Source organism: Diplotaxodon limnothrissa, linkage group LG12 (assembly GCF_057381915.1).
Source record: "Diplotaxodon limnothrissa isolate DT_005_m linkage group LG12, D_limnothrissa_male_GT1.1, whole genome shotgun sequence".
Lineage (NCBI taxonomy): Eukaryota > Metazoa > Chordata > Actinopteri > Cichliformes > Cichlidae > Diplotaxodon > Diplotaxodon limnothrissa.
The window spans coordinates 16,099,547-16,121,007 of NC_140607.1; the positions used below are offsets into that span (position 1 = coordinate 16,099,547).

Sequence of the window (21,461 nt, forward strand, 5' to 3'; positions counted from 1 at the left end):
TGAAGATGATAAACTAGCAAAGTGTCAAGTGAGGCAGCTTTGTAAAAAGGAGTCTTTCTGGACTAACTGTTCTGTCCTGTCTCATTTTTAACATTTGCAGATGTTTTATCTAATTTTATTTATCTTTATAGTTTTCATTTTGGATGTTTATCAAGAATGTGGCTGATGTTCATTTCCCTGCCTCCGCGGCAGTTTTGGGTCTATCGCTAGTGTGTGTGTGTGTGTGTGTGTGTGTGTGTGTGTGTGTGTGTGTGTGTGTGTGTGTGTGTGTGTGTGTGTGTGTGTGTGTGTGTGTGTGTGTAAAGGATGATATCTGAGCATTAACCTCTGAAATGGACTGTGTGACCTCAACCTTAAAGAAAGACTGAAATTCAACAGCAGTCCCATATCAAAGAGATGAGTAGATCTGAAAGAACTGCAGAGTAGCACCAGATGCAGGGAGATTCAAAGCCCAGGCGCACACATGTGGACACTGAACGTTCAGATGGTATCGTAATTTTAATGAACCTCATTAGAGAGTGAGCAAGGGTCAAACAGTAAAGTATGTCAAAGCATATACTGACTGGTTACGCTATCAAAAGTGGGGATATTCATAGATAAGAGGTTTGATGTTCATCTTAATTAGGTCGTTTCTTACTGTACAAGCAGCTGGGTCTTTATCTTAATGAAAACCCTCTTGTGTCCACATGGGTGTGGGTGAGCAACAGCTGGTTAAAGACAAATAAATTCTGATGGCATCTCATTACAAGCCTTTTACTTTTTTCTGATATCCTGAAACTTGTTTTAAATGCTAATCCAGAAAGTAAACATGATAATGAGCACTCCATGCTGGTAGTTGGATTTGCTCTTTTTTTTTTTCTACAAAAGCAATCACATTTCTTTCTGACTTTCTGACTGTCAGCACTCCTTTTTAACTGGGTATGTAGAACTCTTAATTCTTTAGTTAATGTTGACAGTGATTGAACTGCACTGATTGATGGTAAGTTACCTAATCCTGTGAACAAACATGTTTTGTGGCATGTGTGCATGCTGGAGTAGACTGCAGGAGGGTGCGCATGCAGTTGGGGTTTTATGCAACATTAACATCAGTCTCTCTCTTTCTCTCTCTGAATTACAGAGGCATCTTCCTGGACACCATCCTGCCACGCTACGATGTGAACGGCGTGCGACCACCCATTGGCCAAAGAACCAGACTTAGCAAAGGGGATATTGCACAGGCACGCAAACTCTACAAGTGCTCCAGTAAGGCCAAAATGACAGCTCTTGTCTGCTATGGGGTTTTTCTTGTCTATTTTTGAACGTATGCATAGCACAACCCTGAGAAAGAAGGAAAGAGAGGAAGAGAGAGGTCTGTAACTTCTCCTGGCCTCCGCAGATGCAGCTTACGCTGTGCACATCGGCGATTGATGTGGTGCGGTTCCTTAGCTATAGCGTACCAGACTCCCAAGCAGGGAGGAGTGTAAACACTACCCAGGGACAGGAAGTTAGTCAGTCTGTTTTCCCAGATAGATGCAAAAGAACAGCTGTTCTTCTAAAGACAATAACCGAAATGACTGTACAAGCTGTGATGTGCAGACACGCGTGTTTACTCCCAACAATGTAAACCACGTGGCTATACACTAAGGAGAGTTATGTAATCCTGGTACTTTTCTGAAGCTCTCTGTGTGTTTATGCTTCCAGAGGAGAGAGAATCTGATGCTGTTGAAGTAAACACAATTTATAGCATTAGCAGATGTACGTTGAAGAGCAGCCTTCTGCTGAATGCATTTGGTGTCAGACAGTTAATTGCAGGTAAAGCTGGGACAGCTGAGCAGTCAGTTTCAATGAGTAAACATAGTGCTTGGTCACCACAGTGGATCATCCAGTGTGGTTTCAGGGCAGAGGTGGAAGTTTTAAATGTATCTACGTGCATCACTGCAAGTGCTCTGTCTCTTTCATCATGGCAATCGCTGTCTCCTGAGGAAGACTGGATGATGTGGCACGCGCTGTGGGGGGATGAGGTAGTGAGTCTCTCCATGTGTTCTTGGAAAAAACAAAAAATTCTTAAAGAGCCATGGATCTCCCATTCATGCAGCATTCCTAGGAGTGTTTGTCATCCCAAATGTGTGTTGGTTAATGGCTCAGGATTGGCAGAGCTCCGCACAAAGCGTTATTTCACACAGCTTGAAGCTCGGGGCTCGTCGGTTTCTCGCTTTGAACGCAAACAGGCAAGGAGAGTGTTTTCTTAACTCTTACTAAATGAAGTTCAAGGTAAAAGAACAAAAACCCAAGGGTGATTGTAAATGCTTACACGCCACCCAAGACGGACAGCTGAAGATGCCAATCTAGCCTTCTATTATTTCCTCGTGCCTTAATCAAAGGCATCTTTCCCCCAGTTGGCTGGAGCCTCACGCACTCATTCTTCTAGGCTGCATATTGTTTTGGACTCAGTCATCGCACACTTAGTTTTGCCAATCAAACTAAAGGTTGTTTCTGTTTTGTTTTTTGTTTTTTTTCACTGGCAACACGTACATAATGCATCACATCCTCCAGAGGGCCGGGTTATTTATAGTGGGCCAGGTTTATTTTCAGAAGATGCTCAGAGAAAGTGTCTCACACTCTCTTGTTTCCTTTGTGTGATCATCATCTGGAGTAGGTGGGGGAGGGGATGGGTGAGATGAGGGGTTGTGGCTGAATATTATCAGCAGATGTGCCTTTGAACATGAAAGCACTGCCCTTTTCTTCACATTGAGTGTTATAATTCCAGCATCAAGCATCTGTCTCCGCAGCCGCAAGTTTCAGAGGATCTACTTCAGAGCTGTTGTGGTTTTTTTAGTAGCTTAGGTGATTTCAGACAGAGACTGACTGGCAGAGCATCGGGTCTGATGTGCAGTTGTGCGTTTGTCTCTGTGCACAGGATGTGGAGACAGCCTGCAGGACAGCAGCGGGAATTTTTCCTCTCCTGGATTCCCAAATGGATACTCGGCCTACATGCACTGCATCTGGAGAATATCAGTCACACCGGGGGAAAAGGTACGAGCTTACGGAAAGTGTCTGATCTTTGCTTAAAGGCACCTCAAATCAAATCTCTGGCTCCTTCATGTTGATGCAGTTTATTGGTTTCATCATATTTATCTGAGATTTAGCAATATGTGACCTTTGCCCCCTGCTGTCCCAATAATGGGTTTTTATTTTTTTATTAAGATCATTTTGAACTTCACCTCCATGGATTTGTACAGGAGTCACTTGTGTTGGTATGACCACGTGGAGATCAGAGATGGATACTGGAGGAAGGCACCACTTAAAGGTCAGTTTTAACTGAATTCAGAGAGCAGCTAACGAACAACAAACCTCCAGATGTCTCCTGGTCAACTTTTGTGTAAGGGAAAAAAAATTAAAAGACATTCAGTTTCAGAAAACAACTGCTGCAAGTGAAAGCTGGGTGCAGTCTTTGGTGGATGCAGTGTGCTTCGTGTGAAGTTCTGTAGAGCTCTGGAGACAGATTTCTGCCAGTACTGCGGATGTTGTGAGGTTCAAATGTTTGATTTTATGTTTTCACCTGTGACCCAGGTCGTTTCTGTGGCGATAAGCTGCCCGAGCCGATCATCTCCATTGACAGCCGCCTGTGGATTGAGTTCCGCAGCAGCAGTAACTGGGTGGGAAAAGGTTTCTCTGCTGTTTATGAAGGTGAGCACTCATTTTCTTCCATGCATGCTGAACGCAGGGTCGGATCACACATCCAACAATATGTGTAGAGGCTGTAGCAAAAAACCCCCCATAAAAACCCTTTTTGGCTCTCCTACTGCTGATGTGTCAGGCATTTTATGCTGCATTAATCAGATCTTGGCCAGGTTTCACATTCAGCTCTATTGTTTGCAGACCGTGCAAAGGGATGATGTATGTGTGTGAGTGTGAAGGCATTCAGTTAATCCCCAATGCATAAATCAGTGAATCAGCAGTGAGCACCTTATTTTTTTTCCAAAGGAAAATACTGATGATATAGCAATGAAATAGCTCAGTGTTGTTTTTACTGTCACATGCAGCCATCTGTGGCGGGGAGGTGAAGAAGGACAATGGCCAGATCCAGTCTCCCAACTACCCCGATGACTACAGGCCAAACAAAGTGTGCGTGTGGAAGATTTCTGTCGCTCAGGGCTTCCACGTAGGCCTCACCTTCCAGTCTTTTGAGGTAAGACACCAATGCATTTTTAATGTTTTTAACAGAATAGTGTTCATGCTTTCTTCTGGATTTCATGACTAATTTTTCCCCTTTTTGACACCAAATCTTCTGCTTTTCTTTAGATTGAGAGACACGACAGCTGTGCATATGACTATCTAGAAGTGCGCGATGGGATTTCTGAAAACAGCCCTCTGCTGGGCCGCTTCTGCGGCTATGACAAGCCAGATGACATAAAAACGAGCTCAAACCATCTGTGGATGAAATTTGTCTCAGATGGCTCTGTCAACAAGGCCGGCTTTGCTGCAAACTTCTTCAAAGGTGAACTTTTTAAGTGCTGACAACATCTAGGAGAGAATGTCAGCATCTGAATTAAAGCATGTTCCAACATTCACTCTGTAGGTCATGACCTTTTTAAATTTTCTTTCATATATCCTTGTTCTTCTTGCACCTTTGCGTTCTGTGCGACCCTCTTTGCCCGACTCTGCTGTTGTTTTGGAGGGTTTTCTCTCGTAAGCCACTGAGCCAGGGGGGCCAGCTAAAAGGGCCATATCTTTGTGTGTTCAGAGATGGATGAGTGCTCCAAGCCGGACAACGGTCGCTGTGAGCAACGCTGTGTCAACACACTAGGCAGCTACAAGTGTGCCTGTGACCCAGGCTATGAGCTGGCTGCTGACAAGCGCAGCTGTGAGGGTAAGTACAGGGAGAAAAGTCACCAGCCCTGCTCACCATGTCATTTACATGCTAAAGCACTTTACACAGTTAGCCACCCAAATACAATAAGTACAGTCAGTCCTGCTCCTAACAGCCAGCATTAATAGTGGTGCTGGCCAGCCACGGCCTTTTCTGATTTGTGTTACAACAATGAAAGCTTTATTTTACCTCAAATTATATGTTGTTGTTTAAGACCCAACTGCTAGCACACACAGCTGCACAACATTACCATTTAATCCCTTTCTGCCTCTACAGGAAGTCAGCCAGCTACCCATCTCTTTGCTGTGTGTACAAATATTTCGCTGATGTTGAATTAACGGGGCCTGAAATTAAAGACGGACACATTAAAATGAATTAAAAATGCACATAACTGAATGTAGTTCTCTTATTAATGTGTTAATATTAAAATAATGCATATTAGAAAGGATATACATTCATGGTGTACGTGCAATATTTCCACATGAAGCTTGCAGACAGTTTTTTTTTTTTTTGTTTTGTTTTTTTAGCACTAACCCCCTGTTATGTTTTAGATGACTGATGCACTCGTATACGCAAATATTCAATTTCTTGCTTCAGTAAACTTCAGGGTTCAGGCTTTACATGGTTAAAATACATTTTTTATATTTTAAACCTGCGTTTAAATTGAGTTAAAATGATCCCTAAAACCTGTGCTTATATAGATATCTGTTAGATATTGTGCACTATTATTATTTCTGGATTTCAACACAGTCCATGTGTCAGCACAGCTTTTTGTTTTACTTAGTTAATGACTGACGGAATTAACTAAGAATAGCCAAGTGATCTAATGAGTATCACCAGCTGCTGCTGTTGTGTTATATCCTGCGTTGCTACTACAAAGCTTTGGCAGAAAGGTCAGGCAGTAATCACATTTTTCCGAGGGTTGTTATGTTCAAAGGAAATCTCAGATGGCAGCGTAACATTTGGAACCAATCCTTGAGAAATATACAGTGATATCATGTATTTATTTATTTTTGTGTGTGGACACCTGCGCGCATATCAAGCTGCTTATTTTTCTGTCTTTTGTGTCCAGCTGCTTGTGGAGGTTTCATCACCAAGCTGAACGGTTCGATAACCAGTCCAGGCTGGCCCCGAGAGTACCCCCCAAACAAGAACTGCATCTGGCAGCTGGTTGCCCCCACGCAGTACCGTATCACTCTGCTCTTTGACGTCTTCGAGACTGAGGGCAATGATGTGAGATTTGGGGTTATGTTAAATGAACAATGGGTGGGTTTGTTCTATACTTTTGCTCCTTGTCACTGCGACGCATCTCTCCTTAATCATAGCAAATGAAGCATTTCTCTCCTCCTTGAGTTTTGTAATTTAAACCAAATAACACGTCCTGTGCAGGTTTGTAAGTACGACTACGTGGAGGTACGCAGCGGGCTGTCGGCCGACTCGAAGCTACACGGGAAGTTCTGTGGGGCAGAGAAACCAGAAGCTATCACTTCGCAGTACAACAACATGCGCATCGAGTTCAAATCCGACAACACGGTGTCCAAAAAGGGATTTAAAGCGCAGTTCTTCTCAGGTAAATCTTCTGGCAGGGTTCTGCACGGTCTCTGCTTTCACTCACTCAGATCTGCAACCTGTCAAGTCTTCAAAGCGAGCAGTCGTCAGCGTTGTTGTGTCCTCTGTGGTCCTGCAGATAAGGACGAGTGCTCCAAGGAGAACGGTGGCTGTCAGCATGAGTGCGTCAACACCTTTGGGAGCTACAGCTGTCAGTGTAGGAGTGGTTTTGTGCTGCATGAGAACAGACACGACTGCAAAGAAGGTATTGCACATAACATTTTTTGTCTTTTGTCTTTTTGAATAGATCTATCTACTCGTCTTCTTCTTAGATTTTGGTGAGAGCGATAAACAGTCTGAGTGCAGTGCTTGAGCCCATTGTAGATTAGCCTGACGCAGAGCACCGTGTCGACATTTTATCTCTTTCTTTCTTTCTTTTTTTTTTTTTTTTTTTGCAGCTGGTTGTGATCACACTGTGAATAGTGTGAGCGGCATTATTACCAGCCCCAACTGGCCAGATAAATACCCCAGCAAAAAGGCATGCACCTGGGTGCTCACCACCACTCCAGGTCACCGCATCAAAATCGTACGTGCCACAACCTCCTGCTTGTCAGTCATTTATTTATTTGTTAGCAGCTTTATCTGCATAATTGAATTGCTAAATCCGCTGAGGACATCTGTGTTTACTGTGCTCATGTCAGAAACTGTTATGGCCTTCCTAATGATGATGTGTGGCTCCCCCTTCTGTTATTATTTTTGCATTTTTGCCCACTGTGCCACAGATATAGAGTCTGTTATTTGCTGAAACAATGTCGCGCGTTGATCTTCCGTGTGCCGAGTTAATTAAGTTCTTATCTTCTAGAAATATTCCCTTACTATCTCGCTAAAAGACAAAGGGCTTTAATGTCTAAGCCTTATCATTCGAGTTGATCTTCCTCTTCATTTCTAACAGGCCTTCAATGAGATTGACATGGAGGCCCACCTGGAGTGTGCCTATGACCACATTGACATTTATGACGGGCGCGATGGAAAAGCGCAGAAACTGGGTCGTTTCTGTGGGACTAAGAAGCCTCCACCCATCACATCCAGCGGCAACAAGTTGTTCATTCGCTTCTTCTCTGATAACTCTGTGCAGAAAAAAGGCTTTGAGGCTTCCCATACTGCGGGTGAGAGTTATATTACAGCATTCAGGGGTTTTTCTCCTAAAAAAAACAGTGTACAGTTTCACATCGGTTTTTGTTATTTTTAAGTCAATTAGTCATATCAAACCTCATGAAGGGCTTTAGATGTTCTTCCAGGATTTGTAGGTCAATGTTCACCACCCTGTCTCAAAATGGGATGATTCAGACCATGTTCTCCTTTTGTAACAGGATGACTCTAGACACAAAAGCACAGCTGGCCCTGATTCCCATCAGCCCACTTCTTTTTCTCTGCAAAAATGCTTAACTCAACTTTTCTGTTCAGAGTGTGGAGGTCAACTAAAGGCGGAAGTCAAAACCAAGGACCTGTTCTCCCATGCCCAGTTTGGAGACAATAACTACCCCGGAGCCTCTGACTGCGAGTGGGTGATTTCGGCGGAGAAAGGCTACGGCGTGGAGCTCATCTTCCAGACCTTTGAGATCGAAGAAGAGGCGGACTGCGGCTACGATTACATGGAGCTCTTCGATGGCCCTGACACAAAGTCTCCACGGCTGGGACGTTACTGTGGCTCAGGGGTAAGAACATTATCCAATAATTCTCTGAGATTCTTTTTTGGGTAACTCCTTCTGCAGGGAAGCACCGTGACTGCCCGGATGTAATTATCAGGGAGTTGTTGGAATTATTAATCCTGTCAAAACTGATCCTGTCGCCTGTAATGGGGTGACTTTTCTGACCCGGCCTGGGGATTTTGATTCTGGCTTTAAGCCAGCGGGCTCCTCCTGAGTTTAGGAGTGCTGCTTGGGAGGTGGCTACAGGTCAACATAGCTGGTCACTCCCTGGGTGTCGCTGGACTCTCTGGCACTTACTTCCAGCGGTGAAATAATCAGCCGATGGAGGCTGCAGCTGGTCTATGAAACAATGAGTCCTGTGGGGAATAGTAACTCGAGTTTCATCAGGTTAGAGAACAGCTTGATTTCATTTACAAGATTTTCTAATAAGCTTTGGCCTCTTATTCACGCACATTCTTATGAGTCATTCGCTGTAGGGGACGTAACACCCCGGGTTCCTCGGGGAGCAGCTCCTCAATCAAGTTTCCTTTTATAAAACAGGTTGAAATAAACTGACACAGTTCAGTCCAAAGTAGAGTAAAAACTCATTACGTTGTGGGGGAGGTTTACTTTCAGCCCCGAGGCTTTTCTCAGTTACACAGTAGATTGTTTCTGGGTCTACAATAAAATAGAATGGGCCGCTTTCTTCTTGTTTAAAATCCCTTTCCCAATAAACCAAGACTTACAGGGTGTTATGTTGTGGCGAATTTTCACCGGCGGCTTTAATCGGCAGTCCGGTGTGTTTACAGTTGGTTGCGCGGGCTTTGACTGCTCTGACACTGCAACGCTCGTCTTTGTGACAACCACAGGGCAGCTGATTCGGCGCCTTAACTAATGATTGCTCGAATTAATTTTTTAAAATCAATTTTCACATGATAATGGTGTTCTGAAAAACACTTAGGTCAAATGTTTCATATTTTTGTGCTCACGTAATGCAATTACCTCTTTTTGAAGCATGTGTGTAGCAACACATTATATGGCTCTATTCAGGGAAGAAATAAGCTTTCTGCAGCGGTGCACTTCAATATGAAGCTCAAGCAAAACACAAACAAAAGGGGAAAAAAAAAAAAAGAAGAGGAGAAAGCTGCAGAAGGCTAGTCTTGGACCCAGACCCTCACATGGCCCCTGGCTTTTACAGCAGTAGCAGTCAAGAAGCTCTCTGTCAGACTCACTGATTGGACTTCAGCATGTGTGAAGTCCTTTTAGTTTGAATTGAAGTTCAGGGAAGCAGAAAGCCACAAACGAATCTGTTGTTTTGTCCCTCCTGACAGCCTCCAGAGGAGATCTACTCGGCCGGTGACTCCATTGTGATCAAGTTCCACTCCGACGACACAATCAACAAAAAGGGATTTCACGTCCGCTACACCAGCACCAAGTTCCAGGACACACTGCACTCACGCAAGTGACCAGCGGAGGCCAGAAGGGGCCGTGCAGGGCAAAGGGGCAAACGGAGGGGCCCCCAAGGGAGGCGCCAGCCAGACGCTCGGATCCCTTCGGCCAACAAAATGAATCAGACACGACAGAACAGCCGCAAGACCACCAACCGCACCTCAGCTCCTAGGGGCTCTAGCTCCCCCCACAGACTGTGAGGAGTAAAAGCCATTCTGCAGTACACCTTGTTTTTACCTTTCTATGGTTAGGATTGGGGTGGGAGGGTGGATGTCTGCTTTAGGTGGACAGTAGGGGAAAATGTATTGACCCAATACCACCAGATATGTTTTTTTTTGTTTGTTTGTTTTTTTTTATTGTTCTTTTTTTTTTTCTTCTTTTTTTAAATACATGCCGAGAAAGGCACAAAGGAAAACAGTGGATTCTCAGGACCTGTAGGAAGGCGGGCATCAGCTGGACAGATCCCTGCTTTTGTCAGGCCAGCCTGCCACATGCAAGGGGAGGAGAAGAAGAGGAGGAGGCATATGGGGAACATCTCCTGCACTCCTCAGTAAAGGCTCTCTTCACCTCACTCTCCTCTCATCCCTTTGATTCAAGGATTCCTATCCATAAGAGGATTAAAAGGACTTGACTTGAGATATCGATACTGTATGTCAGTCAAGTGCATGTAATTCCAAGGCAAGGAGGAAAACGGTACCGTGACAACACCAGCATTTGTAATTGGCTTTGTCCTGACAACCAGCGGCAAGATTCTCGTTGTTACCATTAACAAGAAAATGTAGGAATCTGTTATCTTATCAAAGGACTAATAAATGAAATGTGGTCCATATCTTCTGGTTGGTAATTGCTTGCCTGATGATTGGCTATTACTGTACCTCCGTGTATAAAGTAATGTTTGATCTTTCAAAGGGAACGTGTGCTTTTCTCAGCTCGAACCAGTTAGCACTTTACAGTGAATTGTTCCAAAATCATGAGCTTATGGAATTTTGTGAAATGCAATGCCAGTTCACTTGTTTTTAAATGCATTTTATCTCTTATTCTGTTATTATATATATATTTTTTTTGTAATTGCTCCATTTAGTTCCTCAGGCATACTTGAACATTGTGTGTGCCCTGTAACATGGGGTAATAAAGATATGACTTATGTTTCCGTGTTGATTTACACGTCTGATGTAAAATAATTTCTCTCCAGAGAAAATGCCTTTTTCTTGCTACAATGAAGTATTTCTCAAGAACCAAATGAGCCTGGGTATTTATTGTCATAGTGATTACATATATAATGTAATGGGGGGGAGGTATTTCTGAAGTTAGCCTTATAATTGCCTTCCAATGTATAGCCAATGGTCAGTGTTGAATATACTTTGTTGCTCACTTCCTTCCTTCTCTTTATTTATTATTCAGCACCATGTTGCATGAGCCTTCTGTGGCCTGACACACTTGTTTGATGACTGACCTTTTATCCATACTGCTAATTGAGCTCAGCTCTGTAAACCTGTTTTTTAGGCCACTGTAGTTAAATTGTGTTCTGGCAGAGATTACCCAGGACGTGCAAGACGGAGTAACAGACCAGAGGACTTGAATGCTCCCTGTTTGAAGTAAGTTTGTTGAAGAACCTTTGCAAACACAGGAAAAGAACAGTCAAATATAAACAGACTATCTCTTATTCATATTATCTGTTATTCAGTATTTATAGACGGGAGCTTTTTCATTCCAGACGACAGTAGGAAAGCATTTGCTTTTCCACTTTGCTAAATATTCATTCCTCTACATGTAACATCACTCTCCCTCTGATTATTCCATTACTCTCCTATTGTTTTTTTTTTCTTTCCATGAAAATATGAGGAGCAGAGCGATGTTGCTGAACAAAAAAAAACTGCTCGAGTGCCTGACAGTAGGCCCTTTACTTAACAAAAGTACTGCACATACATAAATGTGTAACAAGACTGCAGGCTTGGAGAGATCTTTTTACAAACAAAACAAAAAAGTACCATGTAAATTAATAGACATGGCTATAGGTGGGTATAAATAAACATAAGTAGAGATACATCTCAATATTTCTCATTATTTTATATCTCAAGAGTTATTGAAATAAGTAGAAAGAGATTGAGAATAGCATTAGATAGATAGCTAGATGGGTATTGAGAGAGATCTCTATAAAGATGGGTTGGAGAGAGAAAGAGCTATCGACAAATGAAGGGGTAGCGAGAGAGATATCAATAGATGGTAGACAGAAATAACAGATGTCGATATCAAGCTCGATACATCTAGGTACCCTACAAGAAGCACTGCGGTAATAAAAAAAAAGAAGGAAATGAATGTGAAAGGTACGCAGACATTCAATTTAATTTCCACTTCATTCACAGTGGAAATTAAAGTCTCTCCAGAACAAAAGTCAACGGGTTTTTTTCCCTTCTAATTTTACTCCTATTTGTTCTCATCTTCCTACATCCATTTCCATCACGCTGAGTAGAAAATACCTCTTTGTGTAGAACAGCGTCCCTTTATTTAATAACCAGCATGAAACATTAATGCAATTCATTGTTTCATCTGACCTCTTTCATATGAGTTATTAACAGCCGCCCAGAGATGCGACGCATCTACAGTAGCTCTCCCGGTAATTATGTGATTATAAGCCAACAGCGACAGGCCGTCATCCCGCCGCTCCGTTACATAACCGTGCAGGAGGAAGGAAAACAAAAAGAAAAGACCTCGAGCTTTTCTGCACCTGTTTTATTTGACATCCACGAGTAACAACACGCACATAAACCAGAATTTACTGCTCCTGCTGCAGTCGGCCCCTCTCCCCCGACCGTTACGTTGTGCGGTTTGACAAATGGCCGTCACCTTCACTGTGGGGCAGAGTGGAGACGCTATTGAGTGGTGCTCTGAATTGTGGGAGAACCGAGCAGGTTACAGTGAGAGGCTGTGAGTGTGGCGGAGGGCTTGTGGAGGGTACACCTGAGGAGCTGATAAAAGGTCTCTTTTAACCCAATGACAAAAATAGACACCTTGAAGCATTTTGTAAGATCTGAGATAAAACGAAGTCACAAAAGAGGAAAGTGACTTGTGCTAAATATTGGCTTTGAGAGTTCTTCTAAACGTGTGTGTGTTGGCAGCATCCAAAGCTCAGTTCAGAATGAGTAAGAGCAGCATACGCAGACATTTACATCATCTTACATTACATTTAACATAAAAACAGAGTATAAATTTGGTTTATAGAACTTTTAATCCAGCCACAGTGGGACATCATAAGCTCTGATACAAATGTGGCTGAAAAATCACATTCAGTGCAAAATCGAGACAAAGAAAACAAAACGACGAATAAAAAAAAAAAAAAACCCAAAGAAACATTCTGATGCTTCACAACATGGCCACGTATCAAAATGAACCATTAACACTGGTCTTCACGGACATCGCAGCGCTGCGCTGTGTCAGTGTTCACAAAAGCAGGTCACAGAACACTCAGCAACTCTTCACAACTCAATAAGTAACACAGATGAAAATTGTGACTCAGTCAGGGTTTCCCAACAATTACTCCATCATCTAGGGCTGAAGATGAAGGGGGGGAAACAAACCAAAAACAGCTCGTGTGAATCAGAAATCAACCTACTATTATGAGTCACATATTCAGTTACACTAGATTTTAAAAAGAGACACCCAGAGTGGGGATTTTTTCCCCCTCTATACTTAACAATCCACTGATCAATACAAGTGAGAACAAAGAAAAAAAACTGTGATAACTCTGACATCTTTGTGCTGTAAAGTATGTAACCGTGTACTGAGCCGTTGTTCCACAAACATGGAAGAAAGAAAATAGTTCTCACAGGTTGCATACAGAGGAACGCCTCTGTGTGACATCAGTAGTGTTTATGTGGTGAGTGACTGCCAGGCCATGGCACCCAGCTGTCCCCCGACCCACCACAGAGCTGCTCCCAAAGAGGCGGCTGCCATCACAGCCAGGCTGGCCTTGAGTACAGCGCCTGGGTGTCTGCTGAAGCGGGCCGGGGCCACGCAGGCCAACGTGGCCACAGTCACGGTCAGGGTGTACAAAATGGAGACGGCCGTGTTAATGGCCACAATCTGGCCGAACTTGGCGAAAGGCACAATGACACAAAAGAAGAGAGGGACTGTGGAGATCGCTGTGGTGACAGCGCTGGACACTATGGCAACACCCACATGGTTCACTGCCTCCAGAGTCCGCCTCTGCCTCTCGGCCTGAGGCTCCTGCGAATAAAACAGAGATTTAAAAAGTGCAGACTCTTAAAAAAAACACGCTGTGGTCAATTTGAAATTAGAATAGTCGCGTACCAAGTTATGAGAAGGCATAGAAGGTGTGGTCTCCCCAGCCAGAAGGTATCCCTCCACCAGGTGTAGACAGTAATCCACCGAGGATCCAACAAGTATTGACAGAGAAATTGCCTCCACTGCTCCCATCTCCCATCCCAGCCAATACATGAGCGCCACTACCAGACAGATCACCCCTATTCAAGACCAAAAACATGAGGGAAATGCACTCTTGGTTATTTGAAAACATCACTTTCAAATGTAAATATGTTAGTGCGGCTCTTACCGAGAATGGTCACGAGCACGGGCAGCAGCAGCAGAGGATGTGCGGTAAACACAGAAACAGCTGCCACGCAGATGGCCAGAGACAGCAGCAGACTCCAGAGGGCACTCTCCACACCTACAACAGGACCAGAGGGCAGCACTTTCGGCATTTTTATCTGTCTCCAGTTTTAGAAAAGGAAAAAACAAACACTGCATCTCTTTGACATCTGCTCCACCTCTCACTTGCCTATGATTTCCATGAAGATCTGCTTCCAGTGCTCACACGTTTGGAAGCCTCTTTGCAGAGAAGAGGTCTGCGGGAGAGTTGCGAGCTGCTCCTGGATGAAGTTCTCCCACTGCAGGAAATCGGAATACGTCTGAAATGAGGATTTTCCCTTGTATGTGGTCTTACAAGGGAGGAGGAGGAAGAGAGAGAGAGAGAGAGAATTAAGGCGTTGCGGCAACTCTGAAACCGACGGCGGTTTGTCGCATGGAGATGAAGAGACTTACAGATTCGAAGGCCATGGACAGCCAGCGGACCTTCCCTCCATGCATTCCCACCGCTCCATGGGACAGCTGCCCTGGGAGCAGGTTGGGTTCAGGGAGAGAGTGGCACTCGGGATGAAGAAGAGGCAGAATGGAAGATAGCTTGTTGCCTGTGAGGAACAGCAGACTTTTTAGCCTGCGTGCTGTCAAATCAGAAGGCCTAACCTTGCTGATTTGACTTTATACTACTTTTTTGTGCCACAAAAAAACCCCACATTTGAAAAGTTACTTTCCCTTCCCATCAGATAAGCAAATGTTACCTGACGGCAAGCACTGTGCTCCTCCCGGCTTTACGAGCTGTGTGTTTGCACTAACAGCTTTGCAGATTTTGCAAAGATGCCCCATCTCCTGGAAAATATCAAAGTCTGGATCCAGTATAATGCTGCCCTTTGGAGAGAATCAAACAACAAATTTACAACGGTGAGAAAGTCCTTTTAAAATCCGGTGCAGCGTTCCTCCAGTCGACAGTTTAAGATGCATGTGGCGCAGGTGTGACCATCACCATATCTCCAATCACGTGGTTGTCCCTGCGTTCGGTTCGGTTCACTCCCAGGATCCCAAACACAAGGAAAACCATGGCTCCGGTGTCGACCAGAGGACGCACCGCCGGTTGGCCGCACACACCGCCGCTGCACGGATTGAAGCCAAACGTTTTGGATGGTTTCGTTTTGGCAGCAGATGAGGGATCTTTGAAAATAGAAGCAAAGAAAACCCTTTCAACCACGTTTATTTATACGGGGCAAAAATATCTGCATAACTGGTGCACTGTGAAAAGAAAAAAAAAACTCTCCAGAGGATTCACTTTAAGAGGAGAAGTCACATCAGTGCGTTTTCTCTGTAGTTAAGACTCAGCTAAATGACAGGAAAAAGACATTTGTGCAGCGTGACTCATGCGGAGTGAGAACTGTTTTCCTGATGCTAACAAACAGTCTTTATGCTTATCACGAGATGCTTGCTCGCTCACCGCTGGGAAAAAACGTATAAAAGCTTCCCCGTGAAGGTCCATCAGGCCCAGAGCTAATGCCACAGCCTGGCGGGTTGACACACACGCGGCTGGGATGAGGTCTCAGGCGGCACTGAGCAAAGTACAACTTCCTAAAGGGAAAAAGCAGAGCTGAAAAATGACAGATTTCCCCACTAAAACAACCTGACAGCCTGTCTCAGTCTCTGTTTTACATTCTTCCTTTGTGCCTTCACCTGCTGTGCTGCTGTGGGGATGATGCTACATAAAAGGAAAAATCTGGCGTCCAGCCATGACGAGGATCACACGAGCCGGACGTGATCATCCAGCTGTCGTACGGGAGGTATACGTGGGAAACACACACTGTCATTCTGGCGGTGTAATTGCCATGGGGCTGATTAAAAGCCTATTCAAATAAAGCAAGATTAGTTGTAAGCTGCTTTAGTGGGACTCGAATTATTACCAATATAATCAGGTTGGCTTTTTTCCTGCTCTCACACCTGGAATGATGACACCTCACGCTCTGTGCTGCACATCTTCCACGGGGACGGGATGCTGGCGTTAAGGGAGAAGCGGTAAATGGTTGTAGAGGCTCCGTGGTCTAACTTTGATACGTACACTGTCACAAGAGGGCCTTGAAAAAGGTACAAAGGTCAGGATTTTAAAGACAGGAAACAGGGCTTAAATGAGAAAAGGGCTGGGTTTGGGTTTTTTTATGTGCTGGGTTTTTACCTGTTTGGTTAGTGAGTGAGTCCTGTTTCACTCCACTCGGAGCAGCAGTGGGAGTTGTCCTGCTCGGCCTCTGCTGATGTGTAGGATACAAAAATGCAGACGAGGGAGCATGGGTGGGAAGTGGGTGGGGTTTTTCCATGAACACACCTGCAGGACACGACATGTTTTTTGTTTTTTTTTCTTTTGATATTCGTTCCAGATCTAAGAAGTTAACCGAGTTATGCTTCCACTCTTACCTGAGCACATGGGACAGGAGATGCCTTGGCCGCTGAGGTTGCTCCGCAGAGCCAGCAGACTCTGGAGGTTTGTATCTTGGCGGAAAAGAAGGGGAGCGTGAGTGGCCGGCCTCAGGAGACAACAGAAGGCAGCTGAGAAGACCAGAACCAGGAGAAAGACACCTGGGCCAGAAGGGAGATGAACAAACAACGACAGAAAAGAGGGTTTGATAGAACAGTTGTGGGACAGATCAGCAGTGAGGATCAATTACAGTCACTCCCAAAGAGTGTGGTTGAATCCTTCATGAGAATGCTTTGCACTCACTCTGACAGGCAGAATCCCCTCGGGGCAAACAGAGATTACAGAATTTCTACAATAATTCTTACTTAAGCCTGAGGTGACTCTCACATCTAAACCAAACATTAAGAGCTCTGCACACAATATCTTAGAAGCCCCAACCGCTGAGTTTTGGGATATAAATTGATGTTGTCTTTGCAAGTTCTGAGTTAAGATTAAATCTCACCTAGAACAGTTTTCCGTCGCTCCACAACCGGCTTAGCCACTAAGTGCTTCAAGGCCCACTGAAGATTGGTGCTCACCACACCCACGTGCCGCTGCCCCGGAGGGGACAGAGGTGTCTCGACCGACAGGGACAGGATGGCCGCATCGCCGTCTGTGTCGCAGAAGCCTGGCAGAGACGAAGGAAAAGATCCTCAGAGGTGCCCCGCGAGACACATTCTTACAACCAATCCCCCTGCCAGCCTTCATTCCGATGCTAGGCAGATAATAATCTCACCTGGCTCCATTTCCACTGACAGAAGAGCCACATCATCATCCTCGTCCGACAAAGGGCTGTGGTTCGCCGACAGGCCCGAAAACAGCTTCCAGCTTCGCGGGGTGGAGAGTTTAGGGGGAGAGAGAGAGAGACAGCTGAGGGGGATTAGATCTGGGTGGGTGTCACGCAGCACAAAAAGTAAGGAAGCAAAAGCTTACCAGCTCAACCAGGCATGTTCACGAGGCTCCACAAACTGTGTCCAGATACAAAGGGCAGCAGGCATCAAGACAGACACCCAAAGCCAGCAGCAGCTGACGATGAGAGCCATGAATAGGCCGAAGTCATGCACGGCTGGGATCTGAGTGTCAGGTGAACAAAGCGCAGTGTAAAGGACCTTGAAACATTCAATTTGTGCTTATCGTGGGAAAAATGGTTGTCTGCTGAGAGAGGCACTTCTATTCACCCACTGTAGGAGAGTCATTTATACACCCTGTACATGTCCTATTAAGCGCTGTTCTTTTCTTTTCTTTCTCAGTTTCATAATTACCTGAGAGAAGGTGTTAGCGGCATAAGCGGCCGCAGTCGTGAAGGAGGTCAGAAATGTCGCTCGGCCAGCTGTTTTAATTGTGTAGATCATTCGCTGCTGCGGCTGATGCAAATGAGAAGCCTGTCTGAAAGTGCTGATGAACACAAACACATCATCCACCCCTGAGAGATGAAGGGTAGACAAAAGGAGGACTTCTTAGCACAACTCATGACAAAGAGTTGTAGTTTTCCTCATTTCAGAGCAATAGCTCCACGTAGCATTCACATACAGCTGAGAGTCAGAAAATAAAAAGGTCATTATGTTTGCATCTTGTGCGCGAAATCAGCTAAAGCCTGCAGCTTGTTAGTTTAGCGTGAAAAGCCTGGAAATGGGAGCTAGATGGGGACCTACGAGACGCAGAGAAATACAGTGACCCAGCCAGGCTTGTGGCTTCTTCTTCAATTCTGTATTTAGGTGTAGCTAAGCCAAGCTTGCCTTGAGCTTCACATACGATTACGTATAACATTATAACCACTGACAGGTGGTAACACTGATCATCTCTTCATCATGGCACCTGTTAGTGGACGAGTTATATTAGGGAGCAAGTGAACATTGGTCCTTTAAGTAGATGTGTAAGAAACATAAGGATTTGAGTGAGTTTCAAAGTGTGCTGGCTAGATGACTGGCCAGAGCATCTCCAAAACAGCAGCTATCGTGGGGTGCTCCCGGTCTGCAGTGCTCAGTATCTATCAAAAATGGTCCAAGAAACAGTGGTGAACCAGCAACAGGGTCATGGACAGCCATGGTTCAGTGATGAACATGAGAAGCGAACACTGGCCCGTGTGGTCTGATCCAACAGAGAAGCTACTGCAGCTCAAATTGCTCTAAAAGCTTAATGGTGGCTCTGATAGAAAGGTGTCAAAATACACGGTGCATTGCAGTTTGTTGCAAATGGGGCTGCGTAGCAACAGACCAGTCAGGGTGCCCATGCTGACTCTTGCAGACCATGTACATCCTTTCATGGAAACGGTATTCCCTAATGGCCGTGGCCTCTTTCAGCAGGATAATGCATCATGCCACAAAGCAAAAACAGATCAGGAATGGTTTGAGGAACAAAAACATGATTTTGTGGTGTTGACCTGGCTTCCAAGGCCCCCAGATTTCAATCCAATCAAGCATCTGTCCAATGTGCTGGTGAAACACGTCCGATCCATGGAGGCTATACAGCACAACTTACAGAGTTTGCTGCTAACATCATGGTCTAGAGGAATCCATGCCTCGCTGGGTCAGGGCTTTTTTGGCATCAAAAGGGGGACCAACACATTATTAGGTAGGTGGTCATAAGGCTGTTCAGTGTATTTTACAAACCCCAAAGTGGCATCAATCTTCATAAACACAAAGTGTTTTACAAAATGTCAAACTATTGCTTAAACGACTTACCGATACCGATAATAACAAACGCTGCAACTCCGTTGAGAATGCCCAGGTACCTCACGCCAAACACGACGTGGTATAAGAAAAGAGCCATCAGGCAGCTCAGTCCGATGCTAGCAAGTCCAAAGAAAGTCAAAAAGACTGCGCAGAGACAAGAAGAAGCTTGTAAATATTTCTGCGCCTTCAAACAGAAACATGTACACACATCGATGTAAGTGAAATACGGGGATACTGTACCAGAAAAGGAGGTAAGGACGTAGACAAGCACAGTAATACAGGCTCCGCTGACCACAGCCAGCATCATGTCATTGTGGAAGGTGTGTCTCACCTCGTCATCAAACAGCTCTGTTCCCCCATATAGCACCTTTACCTGACTGGAACAGGTCACACAGACAAAACAACTTTGAGTGTTTGCAATAGCATTCAGTACCTGTGAATACGAGAGTTTTTACTGACCTGGTAGACTGGTTGGCCAGGATGTCTGCATATTGGACCACAAAGTTTTTGAAGCGTGCTCTCTGCTCATCCGCTCGGTCCTGCAGGGAGTAGTAGGACGGCAGAGGAGCTCCGAAGTGGATTTCACTGCGTAACAGGGATGAGAACAGATGCTCCGGGGACAGACTCTCATCCACGTACCAGTAAAACTGCGGGTGGGTAATGGCCAGGCCCAGAGAACCTGCACATGAGGAGAATCAGCAAAGTTAAGTTGGGCTACCCCAAGGAGTCATTCAAGCTTGAACTGGAATTTCAACCTGCCTTTAATATCAGCCAAGTCTGGGCCCATGCCATCATAGTAGATCTTGCCTCCTCTCTCACTGGGGTAGAGGTATGACAGGAGGGAGCTGGGTGGGGAGCAGTAGGACGGCCCCAGTGGCAGATCCCTCAGTAACTCCAGAGGCTTCCAGCAGAACTGATGAAACTGTGGGTGCTGCATGAGCAGCCGCTCAACTTGGTGTATCGTCTGCAGGCGCTCTGGAGTGAAGATGTTGCGCTCGCCTTTGCCTTGAGCCACAAACACCAGCTCAATCCTCCACAGAGCCTGGCTCTGTAAGTAGTAATTGGGAACAAATCTGCGCTTCCTAATGAGGGAAAAAGTTGAATTTCCATCCCCTAATCTCGCCTCTTCTTCCCCTTTTCCTGGATTTATGCTTTCATGCGTCCCCGTTTCCCCCTGACCCAGATGAGGCGCTGTCCTTTCATCTCTGCTTGCTGCTGCTCCTCTCTTCTGATGATCGCTGGCTTGTAAAGGGTCCCCTTGAGGAGCGGAGGACCCCGTGTCCTCATTATCCATCTTATTGAACACTTCCTTCCTGCCCAGCTTCTCAAGCAGAAGCTCTCGCAGCGCCTCAGACTCCATGATATCTATGTCTCGTCTGCGTCTGTCCCACGACCCCAGCTGAGTCTTTACGGCGATGGCGAGGGCGTCAAAACGTTCAGCTGAGAAGTGGCTGTGAACCTCAAAGGCACTGTAGGAGAGGTCTATGTCCAGAGGAGGGCAGTAGAGCAGCATGTAGGCAAAGAGGGCACATGGCAGCAGGACAGCTGCCCCTAAAACCGCCCCACTGGCCCAGGGTTGCGTGTAAACCCACCCCACTGCCTTCCACAGTCCACAAACCCAAGCATCCCCCGAGGACCAGCTCTGCTCCGCGGCGTGTGCTGCTCCATCCTCTTCCTCCAGCTCCTCCTCCTCTTCTCCACCACCCCAGCTGGTGTGAAACAGCAACGGCTCATCATCCACATCCATTGCGGCACCTGTCAGGGACACATAAGACCACTTGATCATCACTCACTTAACGTTATGGCTGTTGTCCACTTGGTCAGGTGAACATGAGCACAGCTGCGACAGAATGGGGGACAAGGCAACTTTGAAAGTTGTGCTCAGAGAGCAAGGACACGAGCGAATTAAGTCTATCCTGAAGCAGCTGGCGAGAAAGGCCGTCCACTGGTTGCTCGCATGGAGAAAATTGAGCGAGGGGGACCTTTTTCCCCCTTCTTGTTCTTCCCCTCAAGGGCTCGTAATAGAAAATGGCTGGCCGAGTCCTGCTTTAAGATGCTGATCACAAGAGCTTGGGGTGAGACGGGCTAAAAAGCTGTGATTTAATTCTTTTCTCTGCCAGCCCATGCAAGCCATTATCACCCGGAGAGCGTATACTAGTGGGGTTCTACATATGACCAGTCGATGCAGTTGT

At 45.4% G+C, this 21,461-nt stretch overlaps 2 protein-coding genes across 3 annotated transcripts in view; one reads left to right on the forward strand and one right to left on the reverse strand.

Annotated features, from left to right (window-relative positions):
- Positions 1–10,760, forward strand: part of bmp1a (bone morphogenetic protein 1a) — a 30,722-nt gene extending 19,962 nt beyond the window's left edge. The window contains exons 7-20 of the mRNA XM_085367207.1: positions 1,118–1,242; positions 2,897–3,012; positions 3,184–3,286; positions 3,550–3,666; positions 4,023–4,168; positions 4,282–4,477; positions 4,724–4,849; positions 5,922–6,082; positions 6,239–6,419; positions 6,537–6,662; positions 6,856–6,983; positions 7,350–7,563; positions 7,862–8,112; positions 9,417–10,760. Coding sequence (XP_085223333.1) covers positions 1,118–1,242; positions 2,897–3,012; positions 3,184–3,286; positions 3,550–3,666; positions 4,023–4,168; positions 4,282–4,477; positions 4,724–4,849; positions 5,922–6,082; positions 6,239–6,419; positions 6,537–6,662; positions 6,856–6,983; positions 7,350–7,563; positions 7,862–8,112; positions 9,417–9,551 — 2,125 coding nt within the window. The 3' untranslated portion in view covers positions 9,552–10,760. The remainder of the gene's footprint in view (positions 1–1,117; positions 1,243–2,896; positions 3,013–3,183; positions 3,287–3,549; positions 3,667–4,022; positions 4,169–4,281; positions 4,478–4,723; positions 4,850–5,921; positions 6,083–6,238; positions 6,420–6,536; positions 6,663–6,855; positions 6,984–7,349; positions 7,564–7,861; positions 8,113–9,416) is intronic.
- A 2,641-nt stretch (positions 10,761–13,401) lies between these two features.
- disp3 (dispatched RND transporter family member 3) lies at positions 13,402–21,022 on the reverse strand. 2 transcript variants are annotated; one of them, XM_085367206.1, is made up of 20 exons: positions 20,029–21,022; positions 19,725–19,948; positions 19,510–19,642; positions 19,279–19,413; positions 17,860–18,020; positions 17,531–17,706; positions 17,334–17,425; positions 17,061–17,225; positions 16,558–16,719; positions 16,322–16,468; positions 16,090–16,223; positions 15,826–15,995; positions 15,593–15,723; positions 15,131–15,315; positions 14,889–15,015; positions 14,593–14,738; positions 14,330–14,489; positions 14,105–14,218; positions 13,843–14,015; positions 13,402–13,758 (listed from the first exon to the last, which is right to left on the reverse strand). In XM_085367206.1, exons 1-20 carry the CDS (start codon positions 21,014–21,016, stop codon positions 13,402–13,404), a joined length of 4,080 nt encoding a protein of 1,359 aa, XP_085223332.1. In that variant the 5' UTR covers positions 21,017–21,022. The 2 variants fall into 2 exon arrangements, with proteins under 2 accessions (XP_085223332.1, XP_085223331.1); XM_085367205.1 differs by having other exon boundaries at positions 17,531–17,670; positions 19,510–19,646; positions 19,729–19,948; positions 20,029–21,016.
- Between the last annotated feature and the right edge of the window lie 439 nt (positions 21,023–21,461).